Source organism: Oryzias latipes, chromosome 18, assembly GCF_053564925.1.
Source record: "Oryzias latipes strain Hd-rR chromosome 18, Olatipes_Hd-rR_3.1".
Taxonomy (NCBI): domain Eukaryota; kingdom Metazoa; phylum Chordata; class Actinopteri; order Beloniformes; family Adrianichthyidae; genus Oryzias; species Oryzias latipes.
This window is the reverse complement of record NC_136254.1, coordinates 26,469,177-26,493,703: the sequence shown is the minus strand read 5'-3', so window position 1 is coordinate 26,493,703 and position 24,527 is coordinate 26,469,177. Positions and strand designations below refer to the sequence as shown.

Below are 24,527 nucleotides of genomic sequence, written 5' to 3'. Positions count from 1 at the left end.
CAAAAACAAAAAACACAGGTCCTCAGGAAAAAACTAGATTTCATGGTGATCAAGCTTTTGCAGGGAGGAGAAAAACGTCTATAAGGGTTGGATAGGAGAGGAGTACGACATCCATATCGCTAAAAAAATTAAAAATTTAATAAAAAATAGGCGGCTGAGGTGATTTCATTTTGTTGGAGCCCAAAGTCAGCCAAGTCAGTCAAAGTCAAAGTCAGGGTGATGTCACAGTCATTTGGCCGTAAAATCTCTTGCTACACACTTTTCTCAGACATGTTTTAACTTTTCTCTCTTGTTTACTGTAAACTCTCTAAGTTCAAACCTTCCTAAAAAAAAAAGAAGCTTCCTGTATTATAGATATAGAAAACCAAGATCTAAGCTGACTCATACCTCCTTGGGAAAAGTGGCTTACTGTGGGAGTAAAAACTGAGCTACAGGGTTGATAGGAAGGTCGAAGAAAGATATAAATGATGAAGGGATTTAGCGCTATCAGTTATCTGATAGCGGCTTGTATCCCCTTTCTCCCTTGTTGAGGAGAGTGACCCTGGTCCTTCCCGCTCTCCTCTGAGGCCTCAAAATGGTTGAGGTGAAGAGAAACAGTGTGGGTGTTATCTGTATGACCAGACTGTGAAGAACACGTTCTACACAAACTCCACTGCAGTTTTTTTTTTTAAGTCTCTCAATGAAGGAGAAACAATTCTAGTCCTATCATCACTTAGCTACTTTGGTGCTTGTAACGCGAGTCACAAGTTAACAGGGTAGCATATTCTCTCCCAGTGAGGTTTTCAGTCATTTCCTTTGGAGTAACAGCTCAAAGCAAATTGGAAACGTTGTCACTTTTCCGCCCCGGAACAAAGCTGGCAGTTTGGTAAACAAAGGTGGAGGAAATCTAGCTTTTTTAGGATGCTTTCTTATGTTAAAAAATGCCAGCGGTAATTACAGTCGCATCACCTTCACCTGCCCCTACGTTGGTGTCAGAAGTGGGCTGGTGTTTTTGTTGAGTTTGGTGTTTGAAGTGAAGAGAACAAACAGGTACCTATGGTTGTCAAATCCACTAATTGGGAAATCTTGATTCAACTTTTCGACAAAAACTCATCTACTCTCACTCTCTTATTTGAGAAATAATTTGGTTTGACTCTAATGTATCAATGACATGTATTTTAATGTTTTTTTAATCACTTTTTAATGGTTTAGGACGATCTTTTTTTTTTATCTACAACACTTCAAAGCTATGGCTTGTCAGACAAAAAAATGCTGTTCTTTCTCCCTGAACAATCTTCTGACATAACCTACCAAAAATGTTGACTTACTTCAAATTTATTTATGTTTTGGTCTCTAGAAAACTAAATTCGTAGAAAACTAAATGTTTCCTGGTATCTTTAAAAATTGGTTTCAAATGGAAGCCATGCATCAAAACGCAAACAATTTCACAACCAAAAGAGTCGTGATAAGAAATGATGTTGCAACTGAGATTGAACATGCACACCAGCAACTATGCAGAGGGCCAGTCTTGGGTTTAAAGACCAATTTAGAGGAGAATGATGTTTTGTGCTGTTTTTGACATATTCTTGTTGCATTTTTCCAATGATTGAGGACGTATTTTGACACAATTAAGCTACAAATTGTAGTTTTGAGTATTTCTTTACTCAAATCATTGTGAATCAGACACTGGACAGTCCAAAAGATCCCATTTCTGCTCTATTCTGATGCATCTGCTAATAGATAACAACATTCATGTTTGTCCTCATTTTCCTCGACTGAGCTGGCATCTGGCTCAAAACTGTATGGCTGGATACCTCTGATAATGCTCGCCATTTTTGTTGTACTGGTTGGGGGTGGGTATGATGGTCTATGAGCTAGCGGGAGAGCGTATAAACAGAGAGTTCTCAATTTTCTAATAAACTAAAGCCAGTCGGCAGAAACTATGTCCTGGAAAATGGCACCGGTTGTTTTAATTTTGTCTAAAATCTGTATCTTTTTCCATCCTGTCTTAGGGTGTCTTCACACTATTCTGTTAGGTCCACACCAAAGTTTATTTTTCTTGGCTAGTACGTTTTGTTTGGACAACTATGAAAGCTATTCTGAACTCTAAAGTGGATTAAACAAGTACATTTCCGTTTGCCTGAAAAACAGGTTGGAACCATACCAGGGTTCATTTGTAAATGAACCCTGGTATGGTTCCAAATGGGCTGGTAAACGGAAGGATCAGGGGTTGTGGGCCAAAAAATAAATAAAACAGGCGATAGAATAAGTATTTCAAGATGCAATGCAAGGGATGGACCCTTGAAGACAAAACAGTTCTATTTTTGGAGCACATCCTATATTCTCTTGTAATGTCCACAGAGTCCAGTCCGACCACTGAGCCAGCTATTGTAATCTTGTTTCCACTGTTCCTGTGCTCTACAGCAGCTGTCCCCAACCCCCGGCCCGTGGGTCATTTGGTACCGGGCCGCACAGAAAGAATAAATAACTTACATGACTTCCATTTTATTTATCTCCGAATCTGAAAGATGTTTTATTTTTAAAAATTGCCCGATTCTCTGTTCCATCCGTCTATGTCACTCTTGACGCAGGCCAAGGCGCTCTTCTCGGTCACGTGATAGGTTACCGCTAAAATAAAACCCAGGAGCTAGCAAAATGGGCTTGAACGTTTCTTTGGCAAGAGGAAAAGGCCCAGCCAGGAGACAGAAGAGGAGCCTTCGACTTCCGTAAAAAAGAAAGCTACAATTAATAGACAGTACTTCTTTTTTGCACCATGAGTGTGGGAAGGGGAGAGGATGATGACACCTATTTGACATGCCTGTCAAAATTAGAGCTTAGAGATTGTATTGTTATGTCTCTCTTCCGTATTCATCGTAGCTTTGCTACAATAGTGGTCCACCACATCTTAAAGATTTTAAAGACCGGTCCGTGAAAACTTTGTCTGACGTCGCACCGTTAAAAAGGTTGGGGACCACTGCACTACAGCAGTGTTTACCAACCCTGGTCCTCAGGGCACACTGTCCTGCATGTTTTCCATGTTGCCCTGCTTATGCACACCTGATTCAGCGCCACATCAGGCTCTGCAGAAGCTTGACAATGATACTCATCATCCCCGAACACTTATTGGAGGCTGAACAGTTTTTGTACCTACACATGTACTAAAGAGGTATATAAATAAGCCAATATATATGTTTTTTTCCCAATCAATTTATGGCTATATTACGACGGAGCGACCAAAAAATGAATAAATAAATAAAATTGCGAGATTTTAAGTCGTAAATTTAGGTGAAAAAAAACTTGTAATTTTACAAGATTAAAGTCGAAGTGAGCATACAGTGCAGCAGCAAGCGAATGCCGCGCAGCAGCAGAGCAGACCGACAAACCTCAATTGAACAGGTAAACTGAATGTTTATTGATAACGTTCTAAATGTTTGGAAGCTCATTTGTTTGATTTACGATTTATTCATGTTTTAATTATTGATGGGTGGTTTGCAGGATCTCTGCAGCCGTTGATGAAGTTCCGGGTAACCCTGCAGATGTCCACTTCCCTCCTTTCTTCCTCCACCAAAGACAAGATCTCTACGTCTGTGTGACGCTTTCGTCTGAGGAGGTGCACTTTTTGGGCTTGTCAATGTTCTAATGCTAATATAACAGACCATTTTCATTCATCTTTATTGTTTTATGTTGAAACGGGACGTTTCATCTGGAGTAGGGGGCGTATGTAACACTGTTTACTTCTACATTGGTGTTCGGATGACAGGTTCATGATATAAGGTGACAAATGAACTTGTGGTTCTGTGAATGAAAAGGAAAATAAAGGCTGCAGCGGTCCTCTACACCCAAAGGTGTTTCTGAGCTCCTTATTTTACATATGAAACTCCATTTTACCGACCCCGAACCCCAGAAAGATGTCTCCACTGACAATAGTTTGATTTTGAGTCACCAAAAGGTTCAGAATCTATTTGTTTTTTAAACCTATCAGGAAATAAAGCTTCACAAAAGACTCCACATATTTCATCTTCCAGCTAGGCTCCGATAAACGGAAAACTTTGGGGATTTTTCCTCGTTAATCTATTACCTTTTTTCTCGTAAATTTACAAGATTTTAAGTCGTAAATTTATGGGATAAAAACTCGTAAACTTACGAGATTTTTTTTGTTAATTTACAACTTTAAAATCTCGTAATTTAACAGTTATGACTTTCTTTCTCGTAAATTTACGACTTAAAAGTCGTAATTTAAAAAAAAAAGTAAACTGGCCCTAAAATTCCAGTAATATATAACTTAATTAGGTTTGATTCATTTGTTTATTGCATTTCTATTTATTTTATAGTTTGAAATAACATTTTCTTTGTTTTACTAAGCGAACAAACAAAAGCTAGCTTGACATATTTTTAAACTATACAACTTGGTAGTTACTTACTATACTTAAGTTTTTTTTATAATGCAGGATATTTCTAATTTAATCTCAAAAATGTTTATTTAGAAACAATTTAGTTCACTTGGTTAATATTTGAAATTTTGGAGTGTAGTGGCTGTTTTTGGGTGTCGGGCGGGCCTGATTTGGAGCCATGGCGCCCCGGCAACCAGCAAGCGGCGCCTCAGTCCCAGCTAGCTAGCGCGGCCATCGCTGAACATGTCCAGAGGATCGAGTTACACGACGCCCCATCTTTAAGCCCCACTCAGAGCTCCGTTAGCTGAAGGACAACAGAGGAAAGTACGGAGCACCGACCGAAAGAGCGTCCGGCGTCTCCACGCTCATGTAAGTCTGTGTTTTAGCGCCACTTTCGCTCCGGAAAATGTCCGCGCGGATATATTAAATAAAAAGCCAATTTGGGCTTTCAGAGTGCCCCTTTGTTCGTGGCTGTCTAGCTTAGTAACAGACGGTCGGTGTTGAAAATAGGAGAACAGGCGAGATGTGTTTCAGTACTATTAAGTAAACGATAATAGTTTTAATTTAGAGAAAACAAGTTTGTTTGGGTAAGGCGGAGTCGGTGTTAAACTTCTCCGTCGCCTGTTGCTTTCTCGCTCCGTGTAGGAGATGGGGAAGGAGGAGGAGGAGTTGAGAAAAGCGGATTGTCCCGGCTGCTTTAGGAGCTGTTTTCATAAATACTGAAGGATTTATTAACGGTCTCCTCCGTCTGTAGGAGCAAAGCAGTCATTTGGCTGATCATTTCAGGTCTAGTCGCTAAGTTTGTTGAACCGGTGAGAGAAAATCGCTGCTACGTCGCAAACTGTTATTACCTTAAATATGGCAAGCCGTAAGGATCAAAATTCCTCAGAAAAAAAATAAACGCAACCTAAAAACGAGGTAAGATGGTCATAAACGGCCTTTTATATTTTATTTTTTAGTAAGTTTAAAAGACATTCAGAATTTATGGCTCTGGGATCTGAACCACAGACATTTTGAAAAGTATTTTAATGTTTCAACAACAGAATGTCTGTAGGTACCCTATAATGGTAACACCTAAGAAGTTTTTTGTCTTGTTTTTAACAAATACGTCATAACTTGCAGTGATAGATGCACGGATTAGAGTTCAACAAAAATGTGTTATAATATATAATACACAATATTATATAAAATAATAATATATAATATACAATATATAAATAGAGATTAGGATTTAACATCATAGTAGCCTAATAATTTGATGACTGAACAGTGTAAATAAAATACTTTCCCCGATAATTTCAGTAGTCTATATTAGCGTAATGAAATATATAAATAAAAAGAGCTACAAAAATTTTTTTTCTTCAGTCATTAGAAAGAAGTCACCAAAAGGAGAAGATGTCTGTTCACTGGTTAGATTTGAACCCCCAATTCTGGGTTAAAATATGACTTTGAGTCATCATTGTAACCATTAGGCCATTTCTATTGACCTGATTCCAGTAATGTTTTAGCCTCTAATAAAACAAAATGTTGGTTTTAAACTTGTGTTTTCAAATGTGACAGAAATGCTAATTTTTACACGTTCTGTTTGTGAAAAATAAGGTAGTTCTTTTTTCCTACGCCTGTTCCGGCGCAAAATACACAAGACTTACACAAATGGTTTATGCTTTTTAAATTAAAACATATAAGGCTTTGTTTTTAATGGCATTACAGTTTTTGACATTGACTGTATATGAGATATGGACGGAGTGTGACAATCGTTCATAGAAACTGGCTTACTTTCAGTAACAAAAGAAATGAAGTCAATTTTGTCGCCATTTTTGTGACTCCATGTTGGAGCCAGACGTCGTCAACAGGCCAGCAGGCACCACCCACTTTTATTGAGGCATCTGATTGGCTAGTTCACAACTTTAGCAAGAACATGTTAAAACAGAGCAAGAACATTTATAGAGACAAATAAAATGACTGAGCTAATGCCGTTTATTTCTCAGTAGAGGTCAATGGTGTTTTGGCTTCTTGAAGCAAGCGGACACTTCCTGTTTGGAATGTGAGGGAGGAAGGGGTCATTCAGACCAGTTCTCATGCAGTGTTTTGATTTTATTTTTTTAGAGTACTTTGTTATACTTTAGATATGAATTCAAGTGAAGAAGCAGCCCTTGAGCATTAAGAGGGCTGCTTCTTGAAACATTAAGAACCACATTAAGTTCTAATAAACTATCATACTTACCAGTTCTATATTCGACACTTTTTTGAGTATTAGCATATAAAGACAATTTAAAAAGGTAATTAAGCATAATTAGTTTCCAATGAGAAACGTTTAAGTATATAGTAGTCTTAAAAGCAGTAACACTATCATTTTTATTACCTGTATAAAAACATTTGTGTCTGTTAAAATATAGATGTAAAGTGTGGGTAATGAATGTTACATTAACTTTAAGCAGACAGATTTCCCCTTTAACATCTAGAAACTTTATTTTTTTTTGTCAGAGAAATTCAAATACTAACGTTTACAGACGTTGAGGTTTGAAGAATCTACAGTTATCTGACTGTTTCATTCCTTAAATATATGTCTCAAAGCACAATTCTATTTGTGGATACAGAGATGTCTTATCTCATGGCTCTTTTTGCACACTCAGCTGTGTGAGTTAGCTCTTCAGCACAAAGTTAAGATCTGTGGTTATGATGCAACAATCCCAAGAAACCAACAGGCCTGTAGGTATGAAAACACTTCCTGTAAATAAAGAATAAGAAAATTCTTTTGTTGTTGAAAGTATCCAAAAAGCTCTTTTTATTTTTATTTTTTTGAGGGAGTTTGGTTTTGCTCATTTATTTGATGTTTAAGGAAGTCAGGCAACAGGAAGACATAGCATCTTCTAATCTTGTTCTGGTAATTGTTAATCTCATTTTCAGGCCTTGAAAAAAGTGGAAGACGTTAAACTCATCTGGAGGTCTCAACATGATAGAAACAATGGGTAAGTCTTCTTTTTTTCTTATTTTTTTTAGCGGTGATCACAAAAGCATAGTTCTACTTCTAAATCTGAGGGCTGCTTTTTAATGAGCAAGTTTTGCCCCTGGATGGTGTGTTTGTCAGTTGGGTGTCTTGTACTTTCTGGCTGCACATCATACAACTGTCTCCTGCCAGGTACTCTCAACCGGCCCAAACGTGGTTCAAGGCGTGGGGAATGTCAATACAGACAGTACCGCTAGATCAGATAACTTTGCCACCAAAAAGAGATTTTCTGTTTGCGTTGGAATCGTCGTACGTTTTTGCAGGCAGCTTCTTCTTTTTTTGTTTTTCCTTTAACCCTTTAACAATGGAGATGTTGCCGGCAACACCTGTCTCTTTCACTCACCGTAACCCTTTGACTGTTTACGCGATCTAAGTGAATTAGCTGATTCTAATGCAGAAACCAGCGGCTTTTCATATTGACATTAAACAGTTATGCAACACATTGCTAATCTAAGAATGTGCTGAAATTGCATTCATTGCGTAAACATATGAAAAGTGACGGTTGACAAAAGACATTGAAGCTATAGACCAGTGCTGGACCATTTAAACATGTAGTTGTAGAGTTAGATAAGCTAATTCCTCTCTATGAGTTCTGGTCCATTGCCTGTCCTTCCTCAGGGAGGATCCTTCCTTCATGTGGACACCCCTTAGGTTTCTTCTTTTTTTTTCCGAAATCTGTTTTTTCCAGGAGTTTTTCCTTACAGAGAACGAGGGTCTAAGGGCAGGGATGCCCAGTTTAGCCTAGTCTGTTTGTTTAGTTTAGCAATTACCTATTGAATTCTATGACTTTATGTTCTTTTATGATTTAATGTCTATTACACATTACCGGTATGAAGCCCATTGAGACGACTGCTGTTGTAATATTGGGCTGAATACATAAAGTTGAATTGAATTGTTAAAGGGTTGAAGTCACATTCTGCGCTTTTGTAGAGACCCACGTGTTGACTGTGAAAGGGGCAATGAGGCGTTTAAAGCGGCGCCCCAGTTTATCCCAAACAGAATCACAAATTAGCTCTTAATTTTAGAAAATGTAGAATTTAAATCGAGTACTTAACAGCTAATAGTCATCAGAGCGCATGCCTTCCTTAACCTTTGTGCTATCTTAGATGACCCCACCCTTACATTGACGTGTTCTCCCTACCATGACAAAGGTGGATAAAGGTGGAAAGATTTCATGTAATCCATGGACACCAGTGAAGATCACAAATCATTGAAGAAAAAAGGTTCAGCGCACTGTCTAGTGGGTCTAGATGACCCAACTCCCAACATTAAAGTCCCTAGGATAGCACAAGGGTTACGGGGTCAATTTGTCATTTGGAGGATATACTGTACAGTTTAGACTAGGGCTGCACGATATGAAGAAAACTCGCGATATGCGATATCAGTGATTAATATTGCGATAACGATACAATTTGCGGTATATAAACAATTAGCAAAACAACCAAAAATATTATTCCTATTCCATTACAACAGCTTAAAAATTATACTACAAATGACCCTTGTTGACGTAGGAGGCGAACATACAACATCATAGGACGCCATCCGATTAGTTAACAATGTGAAGGGGTTCATCTGATTGGTCAAATGCAGAAAGGGATTCTTTCAATCCATTAAACACTTCAAGCTGCCATACGATTGTTTGGCCACATCTAAGGTAACCATTTATTGCAAATTTGCTGTCTTTTGCGACATGCATATTGTACAGCTTGATATTGCGATAACGATAAATTTGCGGTATATTGTGCAGGCGTAGTTTAGACCATGTGCCACAGTCTGGTGGGGTTTCTCCCACATCACTCTGGAGATGAAAATGACATGGCAGGAAACAATTTGCAAACAGAAGAAAAAATGTCCTCAGGCTGAAGTGTTTCTGGACCGTTTGCAACCTTTTGTTCAAGTAATGAAGTCCTTCAGAGCATAAGGGCCTGTGGAGCATGTGCATGTCTTTTGAGGTGTTAGTTACAGTTGGGAAGCTTCAGAAATTGTTCCATTCATGCCCAGACAACGTCCAGCTGGCTCCCACTCCGCCACTAACAAGATGCTTTGGAGTTGCCTGATAGGACTTATGTAGGGTCCAGCAAGCAAACACACCGAGGACCTGGTCCACTTATCTCTCTACACTTAAAGCCATTTAGTGCTCCTGGATGCTAGCAGCACAAAGTGGAAGTATTCTTTCAGGTTTTCGCAAATAAAGCGTTGGAAATTACGTCTTTGTTTCTATGCAAGACATTTGGTACAGTTCATTAAGCTTTGTTTAGTCTTGGCTAAACCCAACTTAAACCATTTTTTTTGTTAGAACACCAACAAAGTTAGTAAATGATTGATGAAAAACTTTTTTTTTTAAGTACTACTACTGTTTAAACTTTCTTTCCAGCCTCACTATCTTTTCTAATAAATCTGTCTCCCCCACGCCTTCCTCTCACTGCGTCCGTCCCTGCTCCCTGCCTGGTACCGTCACTGAAATATGCGACGGCTTGCAGACACACAGCGTGCCTTGCAGGCGGTGGAGCGTCTCCAGGCCAAACTGAAGGAGAGGGGGGAGGTGCCCACCGAGGAGAAGCTCAGCCTGCTCAAATCTGTCCTTCAAAGTCCCCTCTTCCATCAGATCCTGGCCCTGCAGAAATCTGTCCAGCATCTCAAAGAGCAGGTAAATATAAGCCTTCCTCTGTGGAGATATCCTAACCACAACCTGAGAGAGGCAGAAGTTATAGCAGGAATGCCAAATATCTGCTAGATGAAATGGCGCGTTGACATGGTTTAATCGTTGACTGTATATGAGAATTGGACCGAGTGACGTCACCCGTAGAAAACAGCTCACTCCAAGGAAATTACGTCAATTCAGTCACCATTTTTTTTTGGCGATATGGACGGTGTCATGGCGGAGTCAAACATCAGTAAGCAGTGATTGATCCAAGTCGACGTCTATGGCAACCCCCTTAGCCCATTTGAAGTGAACTTGTTGGAAGTCTACACTCCTGCCACTTCAAAGTGGGCAACACCAAATCTATCAATCAAATGTTTTGACCACTTACTTTTATTGAGACATCTGATAGGTCAGTTTATAACTTGAATAACTTGCACTACATAAAAAGTATCATGAACACAAGTAGGATTAGCAATAACATGTTAAAAAAAGGTAGCAGAGTAAAAATAATTACTCTGACAAATAGAATGACTGAGTAATAGCTGTTTATTTCTCAATGAAGTCTTTGCTAATTTGGCTTCCTCAAGCCAGCAGATACTTGCTTTTTAGAGGTTGAGGGGGGGAGGGGGCCACTCAGTCCAGTTCTTATATACAGTCAATGGGTTTCACTAGTAAACATTGGGTCTAATGTAATCTTCCTTGTGTTTTTACATCTTACTTCTTGTAAATGACTTGAATTATTTGCAAGTGTCCATACTTTTCTATATGCTGCTACATCCAACACAGACAAATACAGCTCATACACAGTGTATGTATATATATTTATATATGTATAATCATCTGCTACATGAATGTGATCTTTAGACAGTAGTTTTCATTCAACAAACAGGGAAAAAGGGGCTCCAAAAGAGAAAGGTGAGCAAACACCTAATGGTCACTTTGGGGAAGGTCCAGAGATTCCTTATGGGAGTTGGGGAAATATTGGTAAAGACTGACTCAGGTTCTGCACTCCTTTGATTTAGACCTTGTGGTAGCTGTTTATGAAGATTCTCAGTTATCCAGTTGTTGTTGTCATCGCTTCTGGACTGAATATTTTTTCTTTTAGATTTTAAATCCGAATTCCATGACTCATATTATGAGACGGAGGATTCTCAATATAATCCAAGAAAATACCCAAAGGATCCTCAACTTGGATGTTTGGTCCAGACTAAAACCAGTTTCTATTAATAGTCCTCATAATTTGGTCCGGTGTCAAAGCTCATCTGAACTATGGTGAGGACCCAAGAAGTAAAACCCAATTCACCTCCAAAAAAAACCATCTTGGTTTGCTTGGAAGGAAATTCTTGTGACTTAGCCAAACCGCTCATTTTTGGAAGAAAACTGCTCTCAAATAGCATTTTCTCAGTGAATTAGGGCGACCGTGGGGCAAAGGTAAAACCGTCGACCACTGACCTGAATATTGCAGGTACGGTTCCCGCTCTGTGCACCTATGTGTCAAAGTTTCTTTGAGGAAGATACAAATCCCCACTTTGCTCCTGGTGGTTATAGGTTGGCGCCAGTGTTTGGTAGTGGAGTCATCGGTGTGTGAACGAATGTGTGTGCATGGGTGAATGGGACTGTGACTATATAGCCCTTTTGGCCTTCAAGGAAGGTAGTTATGATACGCCAATTACCATTTAGAATATTTTTGAAAAGAGGAGTTTGAGAGCAAATATTTGAAGGTTTTTTATTTTGAAAATCCCTTTTCAATAAAGGTTAGTCAGTAGAACTCATCGGTTTTGCACCCGAGCATCATGTTTCTGGGGAAATGAGGTTCTTCATAATTGAGTTCTTACCAGCTAAAAGCATGGTGGAGGAAGTATAATGCTGTCAGTGCAATTTAAGGAAGAGCTAAGCAAAGTATAAAGATTTGCTGGGGACTGTTCTGGACCGTTGATTTGACCAGTCTTTCAGTAAGACAGTTACCCAAAGCATGCAACAGAGACAATGCTGGAGATAACTCTAAAGTGCTCTCCCTTTCTATCTGGAACTCAATCCATCATCTTAGATGAAAAGTGAAGATAAATCAATTTCAACATGGAGCCTGAAAATAAGTACTTAAAGTTTCTTAACAGAAAGTAGCAATGGTGCAGTGAGTGAAGGGTGGGTATAGTTTAAAAACAAGTCATAAAACCTTTTAAATCTGTTATTTTATTTGCATTTTTACATTTTTGTTCAGTTGTGAAGCCTTTCCTACTAGCACGGTTCCTAAAGAAGGAGTGTTGCTTCTGCCTATATACTTATTGTCCTCTCAGTGCTTCTTTTTTTGGCTCTTTTGCCTTTTGCTTCCCTTTCAATCCCCTGTAGTGTTTGCCGCTATAGCAAAATTTTGCCAAAGTTCACAGACGTTTGATATGATCCGAGTCTATGAGCAGAGATAGTTGGTCCAAGTCAGTAACTCTTTGTGTTGTTGTTTTTTTTTTTTTTTGAGAAGTGAACATTTCTGTGAAGGCAAACAGCTCTTAAGTCACAGTGGCAAGGGGCCAGGGTAAGCCTTTCAGACAGACTCAGAAATATGTCAGCTATGAAGTGGGAGGCAGCGCTACGCTGCAGCGTTTCACCCCTGTGCAGAATTTGGATTATGAAAGCCCCTCTGGTATTTGCAGTGCAGAATCGGTTTGGGTTATTTCAAAAGAAGCTTGTGCGCTTCTGTGTGAGTTGTAAGCAACATTCCAAACTGGCTTTAGAAAAAGGCTAAAGAGCCATGAGTCAGATAAAACGGACCAAAGATGTATGTTTGGTCTTGATGCTGCCGTTCTGATTCTTTGACCCTCCATTTGGAGAAACGTTGGACTTTAATGCAGCAGCTACACGCACAAACACTCACAGTGTTCATCTCTGAGCTTCTGCTAGTTAGGCCTTGCTCAGTCCCGGTCGCTATGGCGACGGGACTCCCCTCTCCAGTGAGGGAAAAAGGCCGGCGGCGTGAAGTGGGGCAGAAACAATTTCTTAAATGTGCAAGAACCAAACTGGAACTTTAATCCTCTTAGCCGGGCCCCAGCTAACAAAAGCTGATGCGCGAGGACGAAAACATAGCAGCCGACGCCGCTAACTTATCGGGGTGTTTGTTTTAGCTCGGTACACCCATCGTGTTTTTCCTCTAGAAACGAACCTAGAACTGGACCAACATTTCTGCGATTTCAGAAATCCACTGCTGACATTGACGTGTCATTGAGCTCTGTGTCCGTTCTCTTCAATCAAATTTAGACAGACAAAAAAGCAATGGCTGATAGAATCACAAAATTAAAAAAAGGCCCCTTTTACGCTGCCAACTAATTTTTCGGTAATTCATCTGTCACAAATCTAAAGCAGTTGGGGGTAATTAAAGCCCAGGCATACTAAGACACCCAGATGGCCTACCCCTTGTGACAGAAATGCTGTGTTTGGAGCCTCCTTGTTGTTGGAACACCAGCTAAGAGCCATTATCTCCTGAGGGATTAGGCTGTCATAGATCCGGCTAATCGCTGCCGGATAACAAGCCATCTATCCCAGTGGTTTTAGACGACCAGATTCAGGGCTTTGTTGTCTAAAAGTAAACCTGCTGTTTACGTCCACAGTTGGACTGATTCCGACTATAAATATAGACCTACACTCGTTTGCTCCTTTTGCCCATGGCCTATAGGCGTCAGACTCATGCCTTTGAATGTTTTCGTCTAGGGTGGTGTACCCGCGTTGAGAGCGAACGAACACCACGACCATGGCACAGCAGTCAAGCCCCACGGAGGCCAGTCGCAAAGCTCCGCCACCGCATGCGTCAACGGCCGAACGCCATCCGAGGAGTTGGACCAGGCTGTCCAATCGATGGCGCAGGTATAAGCAACACCATTCATGACAGATCTAAGCTTGTTTTGCGCTCTTGACCCAATGCTTGTGTGCTGAATAAAGGGACGCTACGTAGCACACGTGGAGCTGCAGAAGCCAGCGTCAGGAGGACTCGGCTTCAGCCTGGTGGGCCTGAAGAGCGAGAACCGCGGAGAACTCGGCATTTTTATTCAAGAGATTCAGCCGGGAAGTGTTGCTGACTGGTGAGGAAGAAAGAACGCTCCAATGTGTATAAAACCTAAGCGACATGCTGGTTTAAAATCATAAAGTAGTATAGTAGACTACTTTAAACTTCTATTGGAACTTTTGATAAACCAGAAATATGGAATTAGATGGAGACCGAAGAGTTTAGAGATGTTGGGCTAATGTTTTGATCTGAATTAGATTTTAATGCTACGTTCACACAAAACATAACTTGCGAGTCAAATTTGCATCCATTGCTTCTGTTTTGCCGTCCATCCTAATGTGTGTGGGAGGAGCTTCTGTCAAATTTAGTTGCATCATTGCTACATGACGGAAGACGTGGATGGTGTTAGGAGAGAAGCTTGGTTTTGGAAGGCTCTACAAGCAAAAAAGTCGCCATGACCAAGAAAAACATCATACAGTTCGGGAGGAACCCAAATCCCAACAATCAGCTTCTCCGGAAGTTGATTTTCAGTTGCTGATAACAGAATAAGCACGTTACCACTAAAGCTGGGCTCCTGATTGGTTGACGTGATGCAGAGTTATCACCAAAGTTTAGATAGAACTCTGAAGACATCGCACCACAGGCGAAAATTTAAATGCACGTTGGAATCCAAAATGCGCCGCAGAACTTTCTTGTATGTTGACTTAACATCAAAACTGGACCAGTTTTAAGCACAAATCGAAATTTTGTTTTTTCATTCAAAAATGCCATTTAATCCCAAACTACCGTAATACAAATTTGTTGCTATGAAATACAAAAGTCCAATTTAAAGGGACAAACTGCAGGCTAAAGTTTTTTCTTCAGCCTCAAAAAATACCTAAATAAAGGAATTGCAAAACCCTTTTTCTCTTCACCGCCTGTGGTTCCATCAGCGATGGAAAGCTGAAGGAGGCCGACCAGATCTTGGCCATCAATGGTCAGCCCCTCGATCAGACAGTGAGCCACCAGCAAGCCATCGGTCTCCTGCAGAGTGCGTCCGAGAGAGTGCATCTGACAGTGGCTCGGGGCCCAATACCCCAGCTGACAAGTCCCATCGTGTCCCGCACGCCGTCTGCCGCCAGTACTCTGTCAGCCAACTCCAGCGCGGTACGTTAACAAACATTTTGGGCCGGTCGGTAAAATTAAGTACAGTAATCAAACAAAGGGGTCAAGGTAAATATGGGTTTTTGTGCTTTTGTTCTAGTGGCAACATGTGGAGACAATTGAGCTGGTGAACGATGGCACCGGTCTTGGGTTCGGTATTGTTGGAGGAAAGACTACAGGGGTCATCGTCAAAACTATTCTTCCTGGAGGCATAGCTGACCAGGTGACCAACCTAAATTTAGAAGTTAACCCTTCAACACAGGAGATATTGCCGGCGACACCTAAATAACACACTCTTTGAACTAGTGCAGCTCTTTGACCATTGATGCAATTAACGAAATCTCACGTTGGAGTTATGTTAAATGCGTAAGCTCTCACTCCTGTGAAGTGTTGCATACCAGCGCAAAGCAGTTTTTCCTCTGCTTCAGAATCCGCTGGAAATATGTTAATTGCTGAAACGGTTGAAGAGTTACAGTAGTCAAAAGTATATAAAGCTCTGATGTTAAAGGGTCTAATAAAACTAAAAAGTGTTTCTTGTCCATGTGACCTCTCCAGAAGTGGCACTATGACAATAAACCCAACACTAAATTTGGTCATGATTTTTGAACCAGGCTAATGTTGATTGTGTGTTGAAAGGACGGACGGTTGCGCAGTGGAGACCACATCCTAAGAATTGGGGACACCGACCTCCACGGGATGGGAAGCGAGCAGGTGGCGCAGGTCCTTCGGCAGTGTGGCAACAGAGTTAAGCTGGTTGTGACCAGGGCTCCGGTGGAGGAAACGCCATCTGCGGTCATGTCAGTAGTGCTTCCTACCGTCAGTGAACAACAGGTACCAAAACAAAACAAAGTCGAGTTTAACCAAAAAAAGGACTAATATTCAATGCAATTTATGTACTATTTCATATTCCGCACTATAGTGGTCAAACCTGTACCCGTAGGTGGCCCGCAGGAACTATCAAACCCGTAGAACGCTCGGTGAAAAATGTTCATGCACATTGTTTTGTACACGTTTCTACATGTTCTACACGTATGCTTTGGGCTGTAGGTAGTATCAAAAACTTAAACAACACTCAAGGGTAAGTGACAGGGAAGTAGGTGAGACACAGGCAGGTTCTACAACCCCCCCCCCCACCCCCCAACCCTGTGCAAGGAGCATGTTAGTACTGTTCACGTAAAAAGTGTGCTCTCCTTGTGTGCCTCCGGCGCGTCCCTTGACCAAATAAAAATGACCAAATTAGGAAATCAGGGCATTGTTTGTGATGGTATCTTACGGGGATCCTATGTGTACTTGCGGATCACCTGCACACTACATGTGTACAGCATTTGCATGCAGTCAGTATGGAGCCAGTGCACGTACCTTACTGAAGGGTGAAATCCTGCGCAAAGGGTACCGTACGACAACATCACCTGTACGACATTACCCTTACAAATACTTCACAACACACTTACAACACACACGACAATGGTACATATCATTTTCGTGACGTCTATTGAGTTGGCAACACAAGCCTCCAGGGAACTGTAAGACACACCTGTGCTCCCCTTAAGTCCTTAAGATGCACCAGCACCTCTTTGTGACCCTCTACGGAATCCCCCCCCCCCCCCCCCCCCCCCCGCACATAATGGGTCAACCCCCCTAAGGGTCCATTTGGTGTTTCTTTGAATAGGCTAACTCAGCTACCATGTAGCGGTGTGGTGTTGGACTGTAATTTTTACGGGTCGCAAACAAGATTGGGAGTTAAAGGTATTGATTGTGAATATGCTAAAGGGCCTAACGCTTCTAATGGGTCGTAGTTTAGCGTATTACAAGCAAATTCTAGCGTTACTGTGAACATAGTTAATAAACTCTGACTGACAGATTCATCTGTGACTTTTGTCTTGCTTGATGCCTCTTATAGGGCCTTATGCATGACATCATTTTGAAAATAAACCAATCTGGTGCATGTGTGGTACATATAGATTTCATTGTTGTGGTTTTTTTATCGTGCTACAGGAAATAGCTTTATAAATATGAATCAGAACAACTGAAGGTTTCAAGAGCGTTTTATTCTTGTACAATCATCTCTGTGGCTGAATGTCAGTGACTCACAGAAGCCATTATCCTACACCTCCAAATGCACACCTTCTCAGGTTCAGAGTGCTCACTGACCAAGGCTAAAACCCACATCAACAAGGCTATTCGGCACATTACATTTACTATGGGTTTTGGTTTAAATGTCAATACTGTTGTTGATTTAATGATCCCGCCTTAGGCTGACGAGGAAGAGGAGGCCGAAAGCTTCAACGTGTGCCTCACCAAGAACGCACAGGGACTGGGGATCACCATTGCCGGCTACGTGGGCGATAAAAATTCAGGTGAGGGTTCAAAATACACGTTTAAAGACACATGCAGTAAATTGAATTCCTCACATGCTGATATTCTAGTTAACCCTCTTCTCTGGTTGATTTGAATGGTTTGTGAGTCAGGATTCTTTTCACTTCATTTAAATGATAAACACGATAGAAAATCAGGCAAACTGTGATTGGTTTAGTGTAAGTCTATCAACCTAAGGCCGCCTGTTTTTGCGTAAAGGCTTTTTTTATTTTTGCTGCTGTTATTAGAATCTGTGGGTAAACCTTGAGGATTTGGATTCCCAAGAGTCCAGGTCATGTGACCAATTTTAAAAGGAAATTTCTAGTACTTAAAAGATGTGCTAACTGTCCATCCCACCAGGTTTGTAAAGTTGGAGCTTCAAACTACTGACCCAATGAGGTTTTACTTGTTACGTTTTTTATTATCTCCCAATGCTAATGCCAAATTATTTATTTGATCATTTCTAGCTCAGTTTACTGCTACGTCGATGACCTGATGCGCATTTTCTTAGTGAAAGTAAAAAGGGTGAAATCCCCCTTTATTCCATTGGGTAAAATAGTCCTCATGAGATCTTATTGTGACAATTTTTAACAAATGTTGGCATTTTTACCTTAGGAATTTGTTTTGTTTTTTGCCATGCAGGGCTATAAGGGATTTGTGTGTCTTTTTTATTTTGAAACCAGAATTTAGAAAACAGCAGAGACTTTGATTATATTTTAATGTAAAGGTTTTTATAAGACTTGGTCGTTTAAAAAATGTAAAACATATTTTTTCTATTAAAAAAAATGAAATAAAAAAACGTAACGTTTTGTTCAAAAGTTTTGTGATTTTTCACAATAAAACCCCAACATTTACATTTAGATTTATTATTATTATTATTATGATGAGCTTTTGTTGTCAAAAAATATACCAAACAAGGTGAGAAAAACACCTTTTTGGAGTAGAAAAAAATAAAAGTTTACTTTTTAGAGTAGAAAAAAACAAAAGTTCACTCAAAAACTGGACGAAAACAGCAAAATATACTTCCAAGAGTCAAGGACTCATCAGTTTGGAGTTTCAACTTAATAACACTTTCTGCCTTATTCTTTTCTAGTGGGTTAACTCCAGATCAAATATGTAGTTTGGAATTATGTACACACTCAGTTTCTATTGAATTAAAAAAAATCAATATCTCCTTTTAATTCTGTCATTCATGATTCTTCAGAGCCCTCTGGTATCTTTGTTAAGAGCATCACAAAAGACAGCGCTGTTGATCAAGACGGCCGCATCCATGTGGGAGACCAGATAACAGCTGTAAGTACCCTCTTTGTTGCAATCACTGCTGTTCTCTGCCGAAAAGTCAAACATGCTAGAAATGTTTTTGTACTTCAACATGTCGCTAAATTATCCTTATTTCGACAGAATAAATGAGCTAAATTCGTCTTAAGGAATAAATGAGCTAAATTCGTCTTAAGGAATAAATGAGCTAAATTCGTCTTAAGGAACTGATCATACAGGAGGTGCTTTCATTTTTGGTCTGTAATGCAAATTTAGTTGGAGGAAACAGCTTTCAAACCCTTTTGTTAAATTCATTGTGTTGAAAATATAGTTAAAGAACCAGTCCCAAAAAAATTGCATTTTAAGTGTTTTTAATATCTTTTCGTGGCATTTTTAAAATGATGTAAAGAAACTTCAGCTCAAATTAGCATTTCTGAGAATTCGTTGTGAATCAGGAGCAGATTTATATCTGAAAATTATTTTATTTGACTTTTTTTCTTCTGAAAGTCCTAGAATAAACGAACAATTTTCCTGTTTTTACTACACAATTTAAAAACATAGCACAAAAACATGTGTGCGGTCTTTGTTCCATGACCAAAACATGTACCGGTACAACAGTCAATCTGTGATGTCATGGATGATCGCCCCCTGCAGGTGGACGGCGTGAACATCCAGGGACACACCAATCAGCAGGCGGTGGAGCTGCTCAGACACACCGGCCAGACCGTCCGCCTTAAGCTGATCCGTCGGGGCTTCAGACCCGAGGAGATCCCCCCCGCCGTGTCGCCCAGCGCCTCCGTCCTGTCGCCGTCCGCCGCCATCCCCACCACCACCACAGTCATGAGGGAGCTGGAGCTGGAGAGGAGGCAGGCCGAGGAGCCCGCCCAAGGTAGGACGGATGTGTTTGTTTACAGATGACATATTGTTTAAAAGTAACAACTTACCTTAGAATACTTTTGTTTAAATTTGTTTTTTATTTTTTTATTTGCTGTACTTAATATAAAATAAAATGCCTTTAGAAGTGATGATGTGTAAAAGAAAACAACTGCAAAAAATTATGAAGAATAAAATTCGATTTTTCCTTTTGCAAAATCAAAGCACCGGCCAGGCATTTGGGGGAGGGGCAACCTTCAATTTAGGCAGTTTAGTTAATACAAATAAAAATATTGGCTCTGTACTTTGAAAAGAACACAAACCAGAGTAAAGATTCAGGTTCCAATGACTCCTCCGTCAACAACAGGAAGACATGATGAATTCGCTTATTTAGCTCTAGCTTTAAGTTAAAAATATGAAAAAAAAAAAGTTACAGTGACAAGCAGACTAAAGATTTTATTTCTGGCTCGTTTTTATTTCTTAACTAACGCCTTGTGGTCAGACTGCTTTGACCATTTGCATTCTGGGAGGTAAATCTGTTGGAATACACAAGTCAATGGTAATTTAGTGAATACAATAGCACTAAAACAACACCGAACAGCAGTGGACGGCGTGGACGCGGACCGATTCACGGATCACTTGGTAGAAAACACGCCGATTTGCAAAATATGTCAATTAGGATTCGCCTAAGAAACCGCCACCCCTAAGCGCACAAACTATTCTCATAAAGAATTAGTTTTTTCGCTATGTTGGTGTTTTCATTTGGTGAATTTATCATCGCAAATCCAAACTTGCACCATTTCATAGCCAATGGAAACGCAGATATTAAGAGAAACTTTGATTATTCAAACAAAAGATCATTTTTAAGGTCATGAAAAGAGACCTTGCCGATCCTATATCCTTTCAAAAAACAACTTTTTAAAAATAAACAAATAAAATAAAAAAATAGAACTTCAGTGAATTTTAATCAGGTTATAACTGGAATAAGTATGTTATCGTTTTACAAGGAAAAAAGTGGAAAAATCTAGTAACTATGGTGTTTCTAGGTGCATTATTTAACAGCTGGCTCTATACCATGGAGGACTGAAAACGTAACATTTGCTAAAGGAAACGTGACAGGATAATAGTGTGTTTATGAAAAATACATTTTCTGTGCCAATTACTGTTGCTGTGCTTGTGCTGGATTGACTGTGTGTTATGTCACGGCAGAAGAACCGCAGCTCCACACAAAGAGTGATGGATCTGGTGTCACCCCAGCCATGGATCAGCTATCAATAGACACACAGGGTAAGAGGTTGTGGGGGGGGTTCTCCTGGCCACACATTTGACAGATAAGAGCTTTTGTTCACCTGACCGACTGGACGGAAACCTTAAGGAGTTTAATAATCGTTTTTTTATTTGTTTTAAAGAAATATTTTGCCTTAAATTAGCTTGTTAATGGAAAGCTTTGTGTGTGTTTGTGTGTGTGTGTGTGTTTTCTTTTTCAAGGGTTGAAGTTAACACCACTGGAAGAGGAAGAAGTTATAAAGAAGTGGCAGAAGATTCTGGGTCCAAGTAATGAAGTTATCGTAAGTTCACTCTTCAGTGTTTCTCCACGGTTTAACGTCAACATCAGAACTTTATCTCCAGCTGTTTAATGGTTTCACGCAATTAACGTCCTTCCGGCAAACTCTGAAGCGAAGGAAAGCGATGTACACAGAAAGGTTATATGATATTCTTTGCATCAGAATGGTCGGATCCACGTTGATCGCACAAACAATGAAGGCGTTGTGCTGGGTTGTGTGGCTCCCCGCCCAACGATGGTTACAGGCGACGGTCCAATGAAACGAAGTCAATTGAGTCAGCATTTTTTCGCCACACGGACGCCGCCACGTTGGAGCCAGACGCCGTCAGTATTCAGCAGTTGGTCCAAGTCAGTCTAAATCAGCGTTTCTACGACAAACCACTTTCGCCAATAAGGAGTGAGCATGTCGGGAGGCCACGCCCCTTAGCACTTGAAAGCTGGCTCAGGAGAGTCTGTCCATCAAACATTTTGAATGTCTGCCGTGAGACCGCTTACTTTTACTAGTTTATAACCGAAATAACTTGCACTACAGAAAAAAAATAACAATTCGGATGAACAAGAATATGTTTAAAAAAAATAAGGGGGGAGGAGTCAGTCAGTCCCGTTCTCATATCCGTGTGTTGCTTCATTTCCAGGTGGCTCAGGTGGAGAAGTTCAGTGAAAGCAGTGGGCTGGGCATCAGTCTTGAAGCCAGCCGGGGGCATCACTACATCCGCTCTGTTCTTCCTGAAGGACCCGTGGGACGCTGTGGCCAACTGTTTAGTGGAGATGAACTGGTGGAGGTGAAGTTAGGAGCTGGGCTTGGTATTTAGAAATGCTAGAATTCATCTAATTGACAGAAATACTGAGCTTTAACTGATTAGAATCCAAGCTGCAAGCGTCCCATCCTGGCAGTCTTTACATCATCCAAACATTTACTTGGAAAATTGAGAAATATTTCAAACAACATTTAAGAAAACTTGAAATACAATGTTCTAAACATTTAAAAAAAGACTATATTTATAGATTGCAGCTTAAAGCCTAATTTGTTTTGTGTTTATAGTCATTTACACTCATAATCTGAACAAATTTAGGACAAAATAGGGTAAGTTTAACCACAATAAATTGAGTCAGGATAAGATATACTTTGCAATGCTAAACCACAGATGAAATGCATTATTTGTAAGTGCATGAATTTAACTGGAATATAAACGGAACTAAGGTCAAATGTATTAAACTAAAATATTCCAAGTGGAAATATTATTATTATTATTTTTTTTTCAACTAGTTCTGTCCAACAACCGAGCAAGTGGAAATATTCTAAACTAAGATATCCAAAATGAAGATCTGCTCAAACTACAAAACTATTATTGCGAAACTACAAGTTTTAAACACTTCAGGAAAAATCAGCTCATCCGGGATAAACAGAGTCAGGATACAATAAACTAAGCCAAACCAAACCAAACAAAAAGCTGTTCAATATTTATACATTTGATATACATAGTTTAGTGTTTTGTGTTGGTGTGCTTACCCTATCAAATACTACTACAAACCAACACCGAGTTAGAGAAGGGCCCTGCAAAAAGGACTCTGGATTTACTATTGTTAATACAATTTATTATAACATCTGCGTTTGATTTGAACATATCTGTGATGTCGATTTATCAGTCAAGCAGAGTCAGTCGAAAAAGTAAATGTTCTTTGCTTTTGTCAAATAAGTAAATAAACAAATATTTATTTCAGTTTGCTTCGTTCTTTTTACTTTTTAATTGACAAAACAAAAATTAAGGCAAAAAAAGAGAAATTTAGGCTAGCTGTTAAAATATCAGAGAGTTTTGTAGGACATTTCCTCTGCCCTGAAGAACAGACATGCAGACTATCAGAACAGCGTTTTCTTTCCCTGTTTAGGTTAATGGTATTTCCCTGATTGGTGAGACCCACAAAGAAGTGGTGAGAATCCTGAAGGAGCTTCCTATCTTTGTGTACATGACGTGCTGCAGGCCGGCTCCGGACCTTCAAACCCCCGTAGAAGCTAACAAGGGCGAATCAGAGGTATTTGCTCTCACTGTTCCTTAACAAGACTGTGGCAAATAGTGCCCACATGCAGCGTCGTAGTACGTCTGCGTCTTTAAAGTGTAGCTTAAAGCCTGATTTACACCGGTCCGTCTGCGGTGCGTCCCTGTTGCTTTGAACGCGCCTTAATCCGGCGGAATGTGTCCATCACCCCCGTCATGTCTGGGACTCACGTCTGTCCCTCCACAACGCAACACAAGCTTCACGCAGGAGTTCAGTTTTCCCCGGCAAAAAGCCAGAGAAACAGGAAACGGGTCCAGGTTTCAAAATAAAACCTTCTATTGTAGTTTGAAGATAAAAATGGATGACATTTTATTTTGCATTCAAGGTGATGTGCCGACGCGATAACGCTCGTTAATTCTGGGCGTAACGCCGTCATCAGTTGCCGTGCATGATGAAAGTTTCATTTTGGTGGTACAAAAACACAACATAATTTATGACACCAAACAAGCCTTTTACAAGGACTCGGTGAGGATGGAGAGAGAATGATGTCCCGCCAAAGAGCGGGACGAACTACTTGACACGGGGGTGGCAGGACAAACCACTCCGCCGGAAGCCAGTGGGTGGGGGGGGGGGCAGACCTAAGACACAAATGAGACAATATAAACTAGCTGAAAGTCATAGGACAGAGTCCCAATGACGCACCGCAGATGAACCGATGAAATCAGGCGTAAGCCTTAGCCACAACTGCTCTGAGGGTGGATATGGGCCGTCTATGGGGAGAAAATGGGTAAATGTGTGGGAATATTACGTGCATCACCGTGACACCCTGTGCATGCAGCGTTTTTTGCTCTAAGGGCCTTGTACACTAGCATCCCCCGTATGTCATAAGTGAGTACAGCTGACATGATACTGACAAATACTTCACGATATACCAACCACACACGCGACAATCGCACGTTTTATTTTCATGACATCCCTTAAGGTGGCCGCACAATGTATTCACATTCAGAATTACTTTATTGATCCCACACCTAGGAAATGTGTTTGTTACCATAGCAACTGACAGCAGAGAAAAAAAGAATAATATAAAAAAACTAGAACAAAATTGTAGCACAAATGCAAACAACAAGGTGGTATCATTTAAAAAGCTATTTACAGAACAGTCCAGGTAAAAAGATGTGCAAAAAAATAAAATGTGCAAACTTGAGAGATGCGGTCGCACCTCTCAACGGCCCTCTACGGGTCGGAAAACCCGTAAGGGGGTATGTGACTAAGGCTTTTTGTAACAGGATTGGTTTTCCACATTGTCTGCCATGACGGATCAGGATGAA

The 24,527-nt window shown here is 40.3% G+C and overlaps 1 protein-coding gene across 21 annotated transcripts in view; it reads left to right on the top strand.

Moving 5' to 3' along the window:
• The first annotated feature begins 4,537 nt into the window (after positions 1–4,537).
• The window catches only part of mpdz (multiple PDZ domain crumbs cell polarity complex component), a 65,423-nt gene continuing 45,433 nt past the window's right edge, over positions 4,538–24,527 (top strand). For 11 of the 21 annotated variants that reach the window (XM_078936141.1, XM_078936144.1, XM_078936145.1 and 8 more), the window contains exons 1-15: positions 4,595–4,739; positions 7,278–7,339; positions 9,858–10,024; positions 13,718–13,870; positions 13,946–14,085; positions 14,942–15,155; positions 15,253–15,375; positions 15,789–15,983; positions 17,407–17,509; positions 18,712–18,800; positions 19,419–19,653; positions 20,847–20,924; positions 21,126–21,205; positions 21,837–21,983; positions 23,089–23,232. In XM_078936141.1, coding sequence (XP_078792267.1) covers positions 7,324–7,339; positions 9,858–10,024; positions 13,718–13,870; positions 13,946–14,085; positions 14,942–15,155; positions 15,253–15,375; positions 15,789–15,983; positions 17,407–17,509; positions 18,712–18,800; positions 19,419–19,653; positions 20,847–20,924; positions 21,126–21,205; positions 21,837–21,983; positions 23,089–23,232 — 1,884 coding nt within the window. In that variant the 5' untranslated portion in view covers positions 4,595–4,739; positions 7,278–7,323. Of the gene's footprint in view, positions 4,740–5,066; positions 5,289–7,277; positions 7,340–9,857; positions 10,025–13,717; positions 13,871–13,945; positions 14,086–14,941; positions 15,156–15,252; positions 15,376–15,788; positions 15,984–17,406; positions 17,510–18,711; positions 18,801–19,418; positions 19,654–20,846; positions 20,925–21,125; positions 21,206–21,836; positions 21,984–23,088; positions 23,233–24,527 lie in introns of those variants that run through there. The other 10 variants (XM_078936153.1, XM_078936150.1, XM_078936146.1 and 7 more) reach the window with 6 other exon arrangements.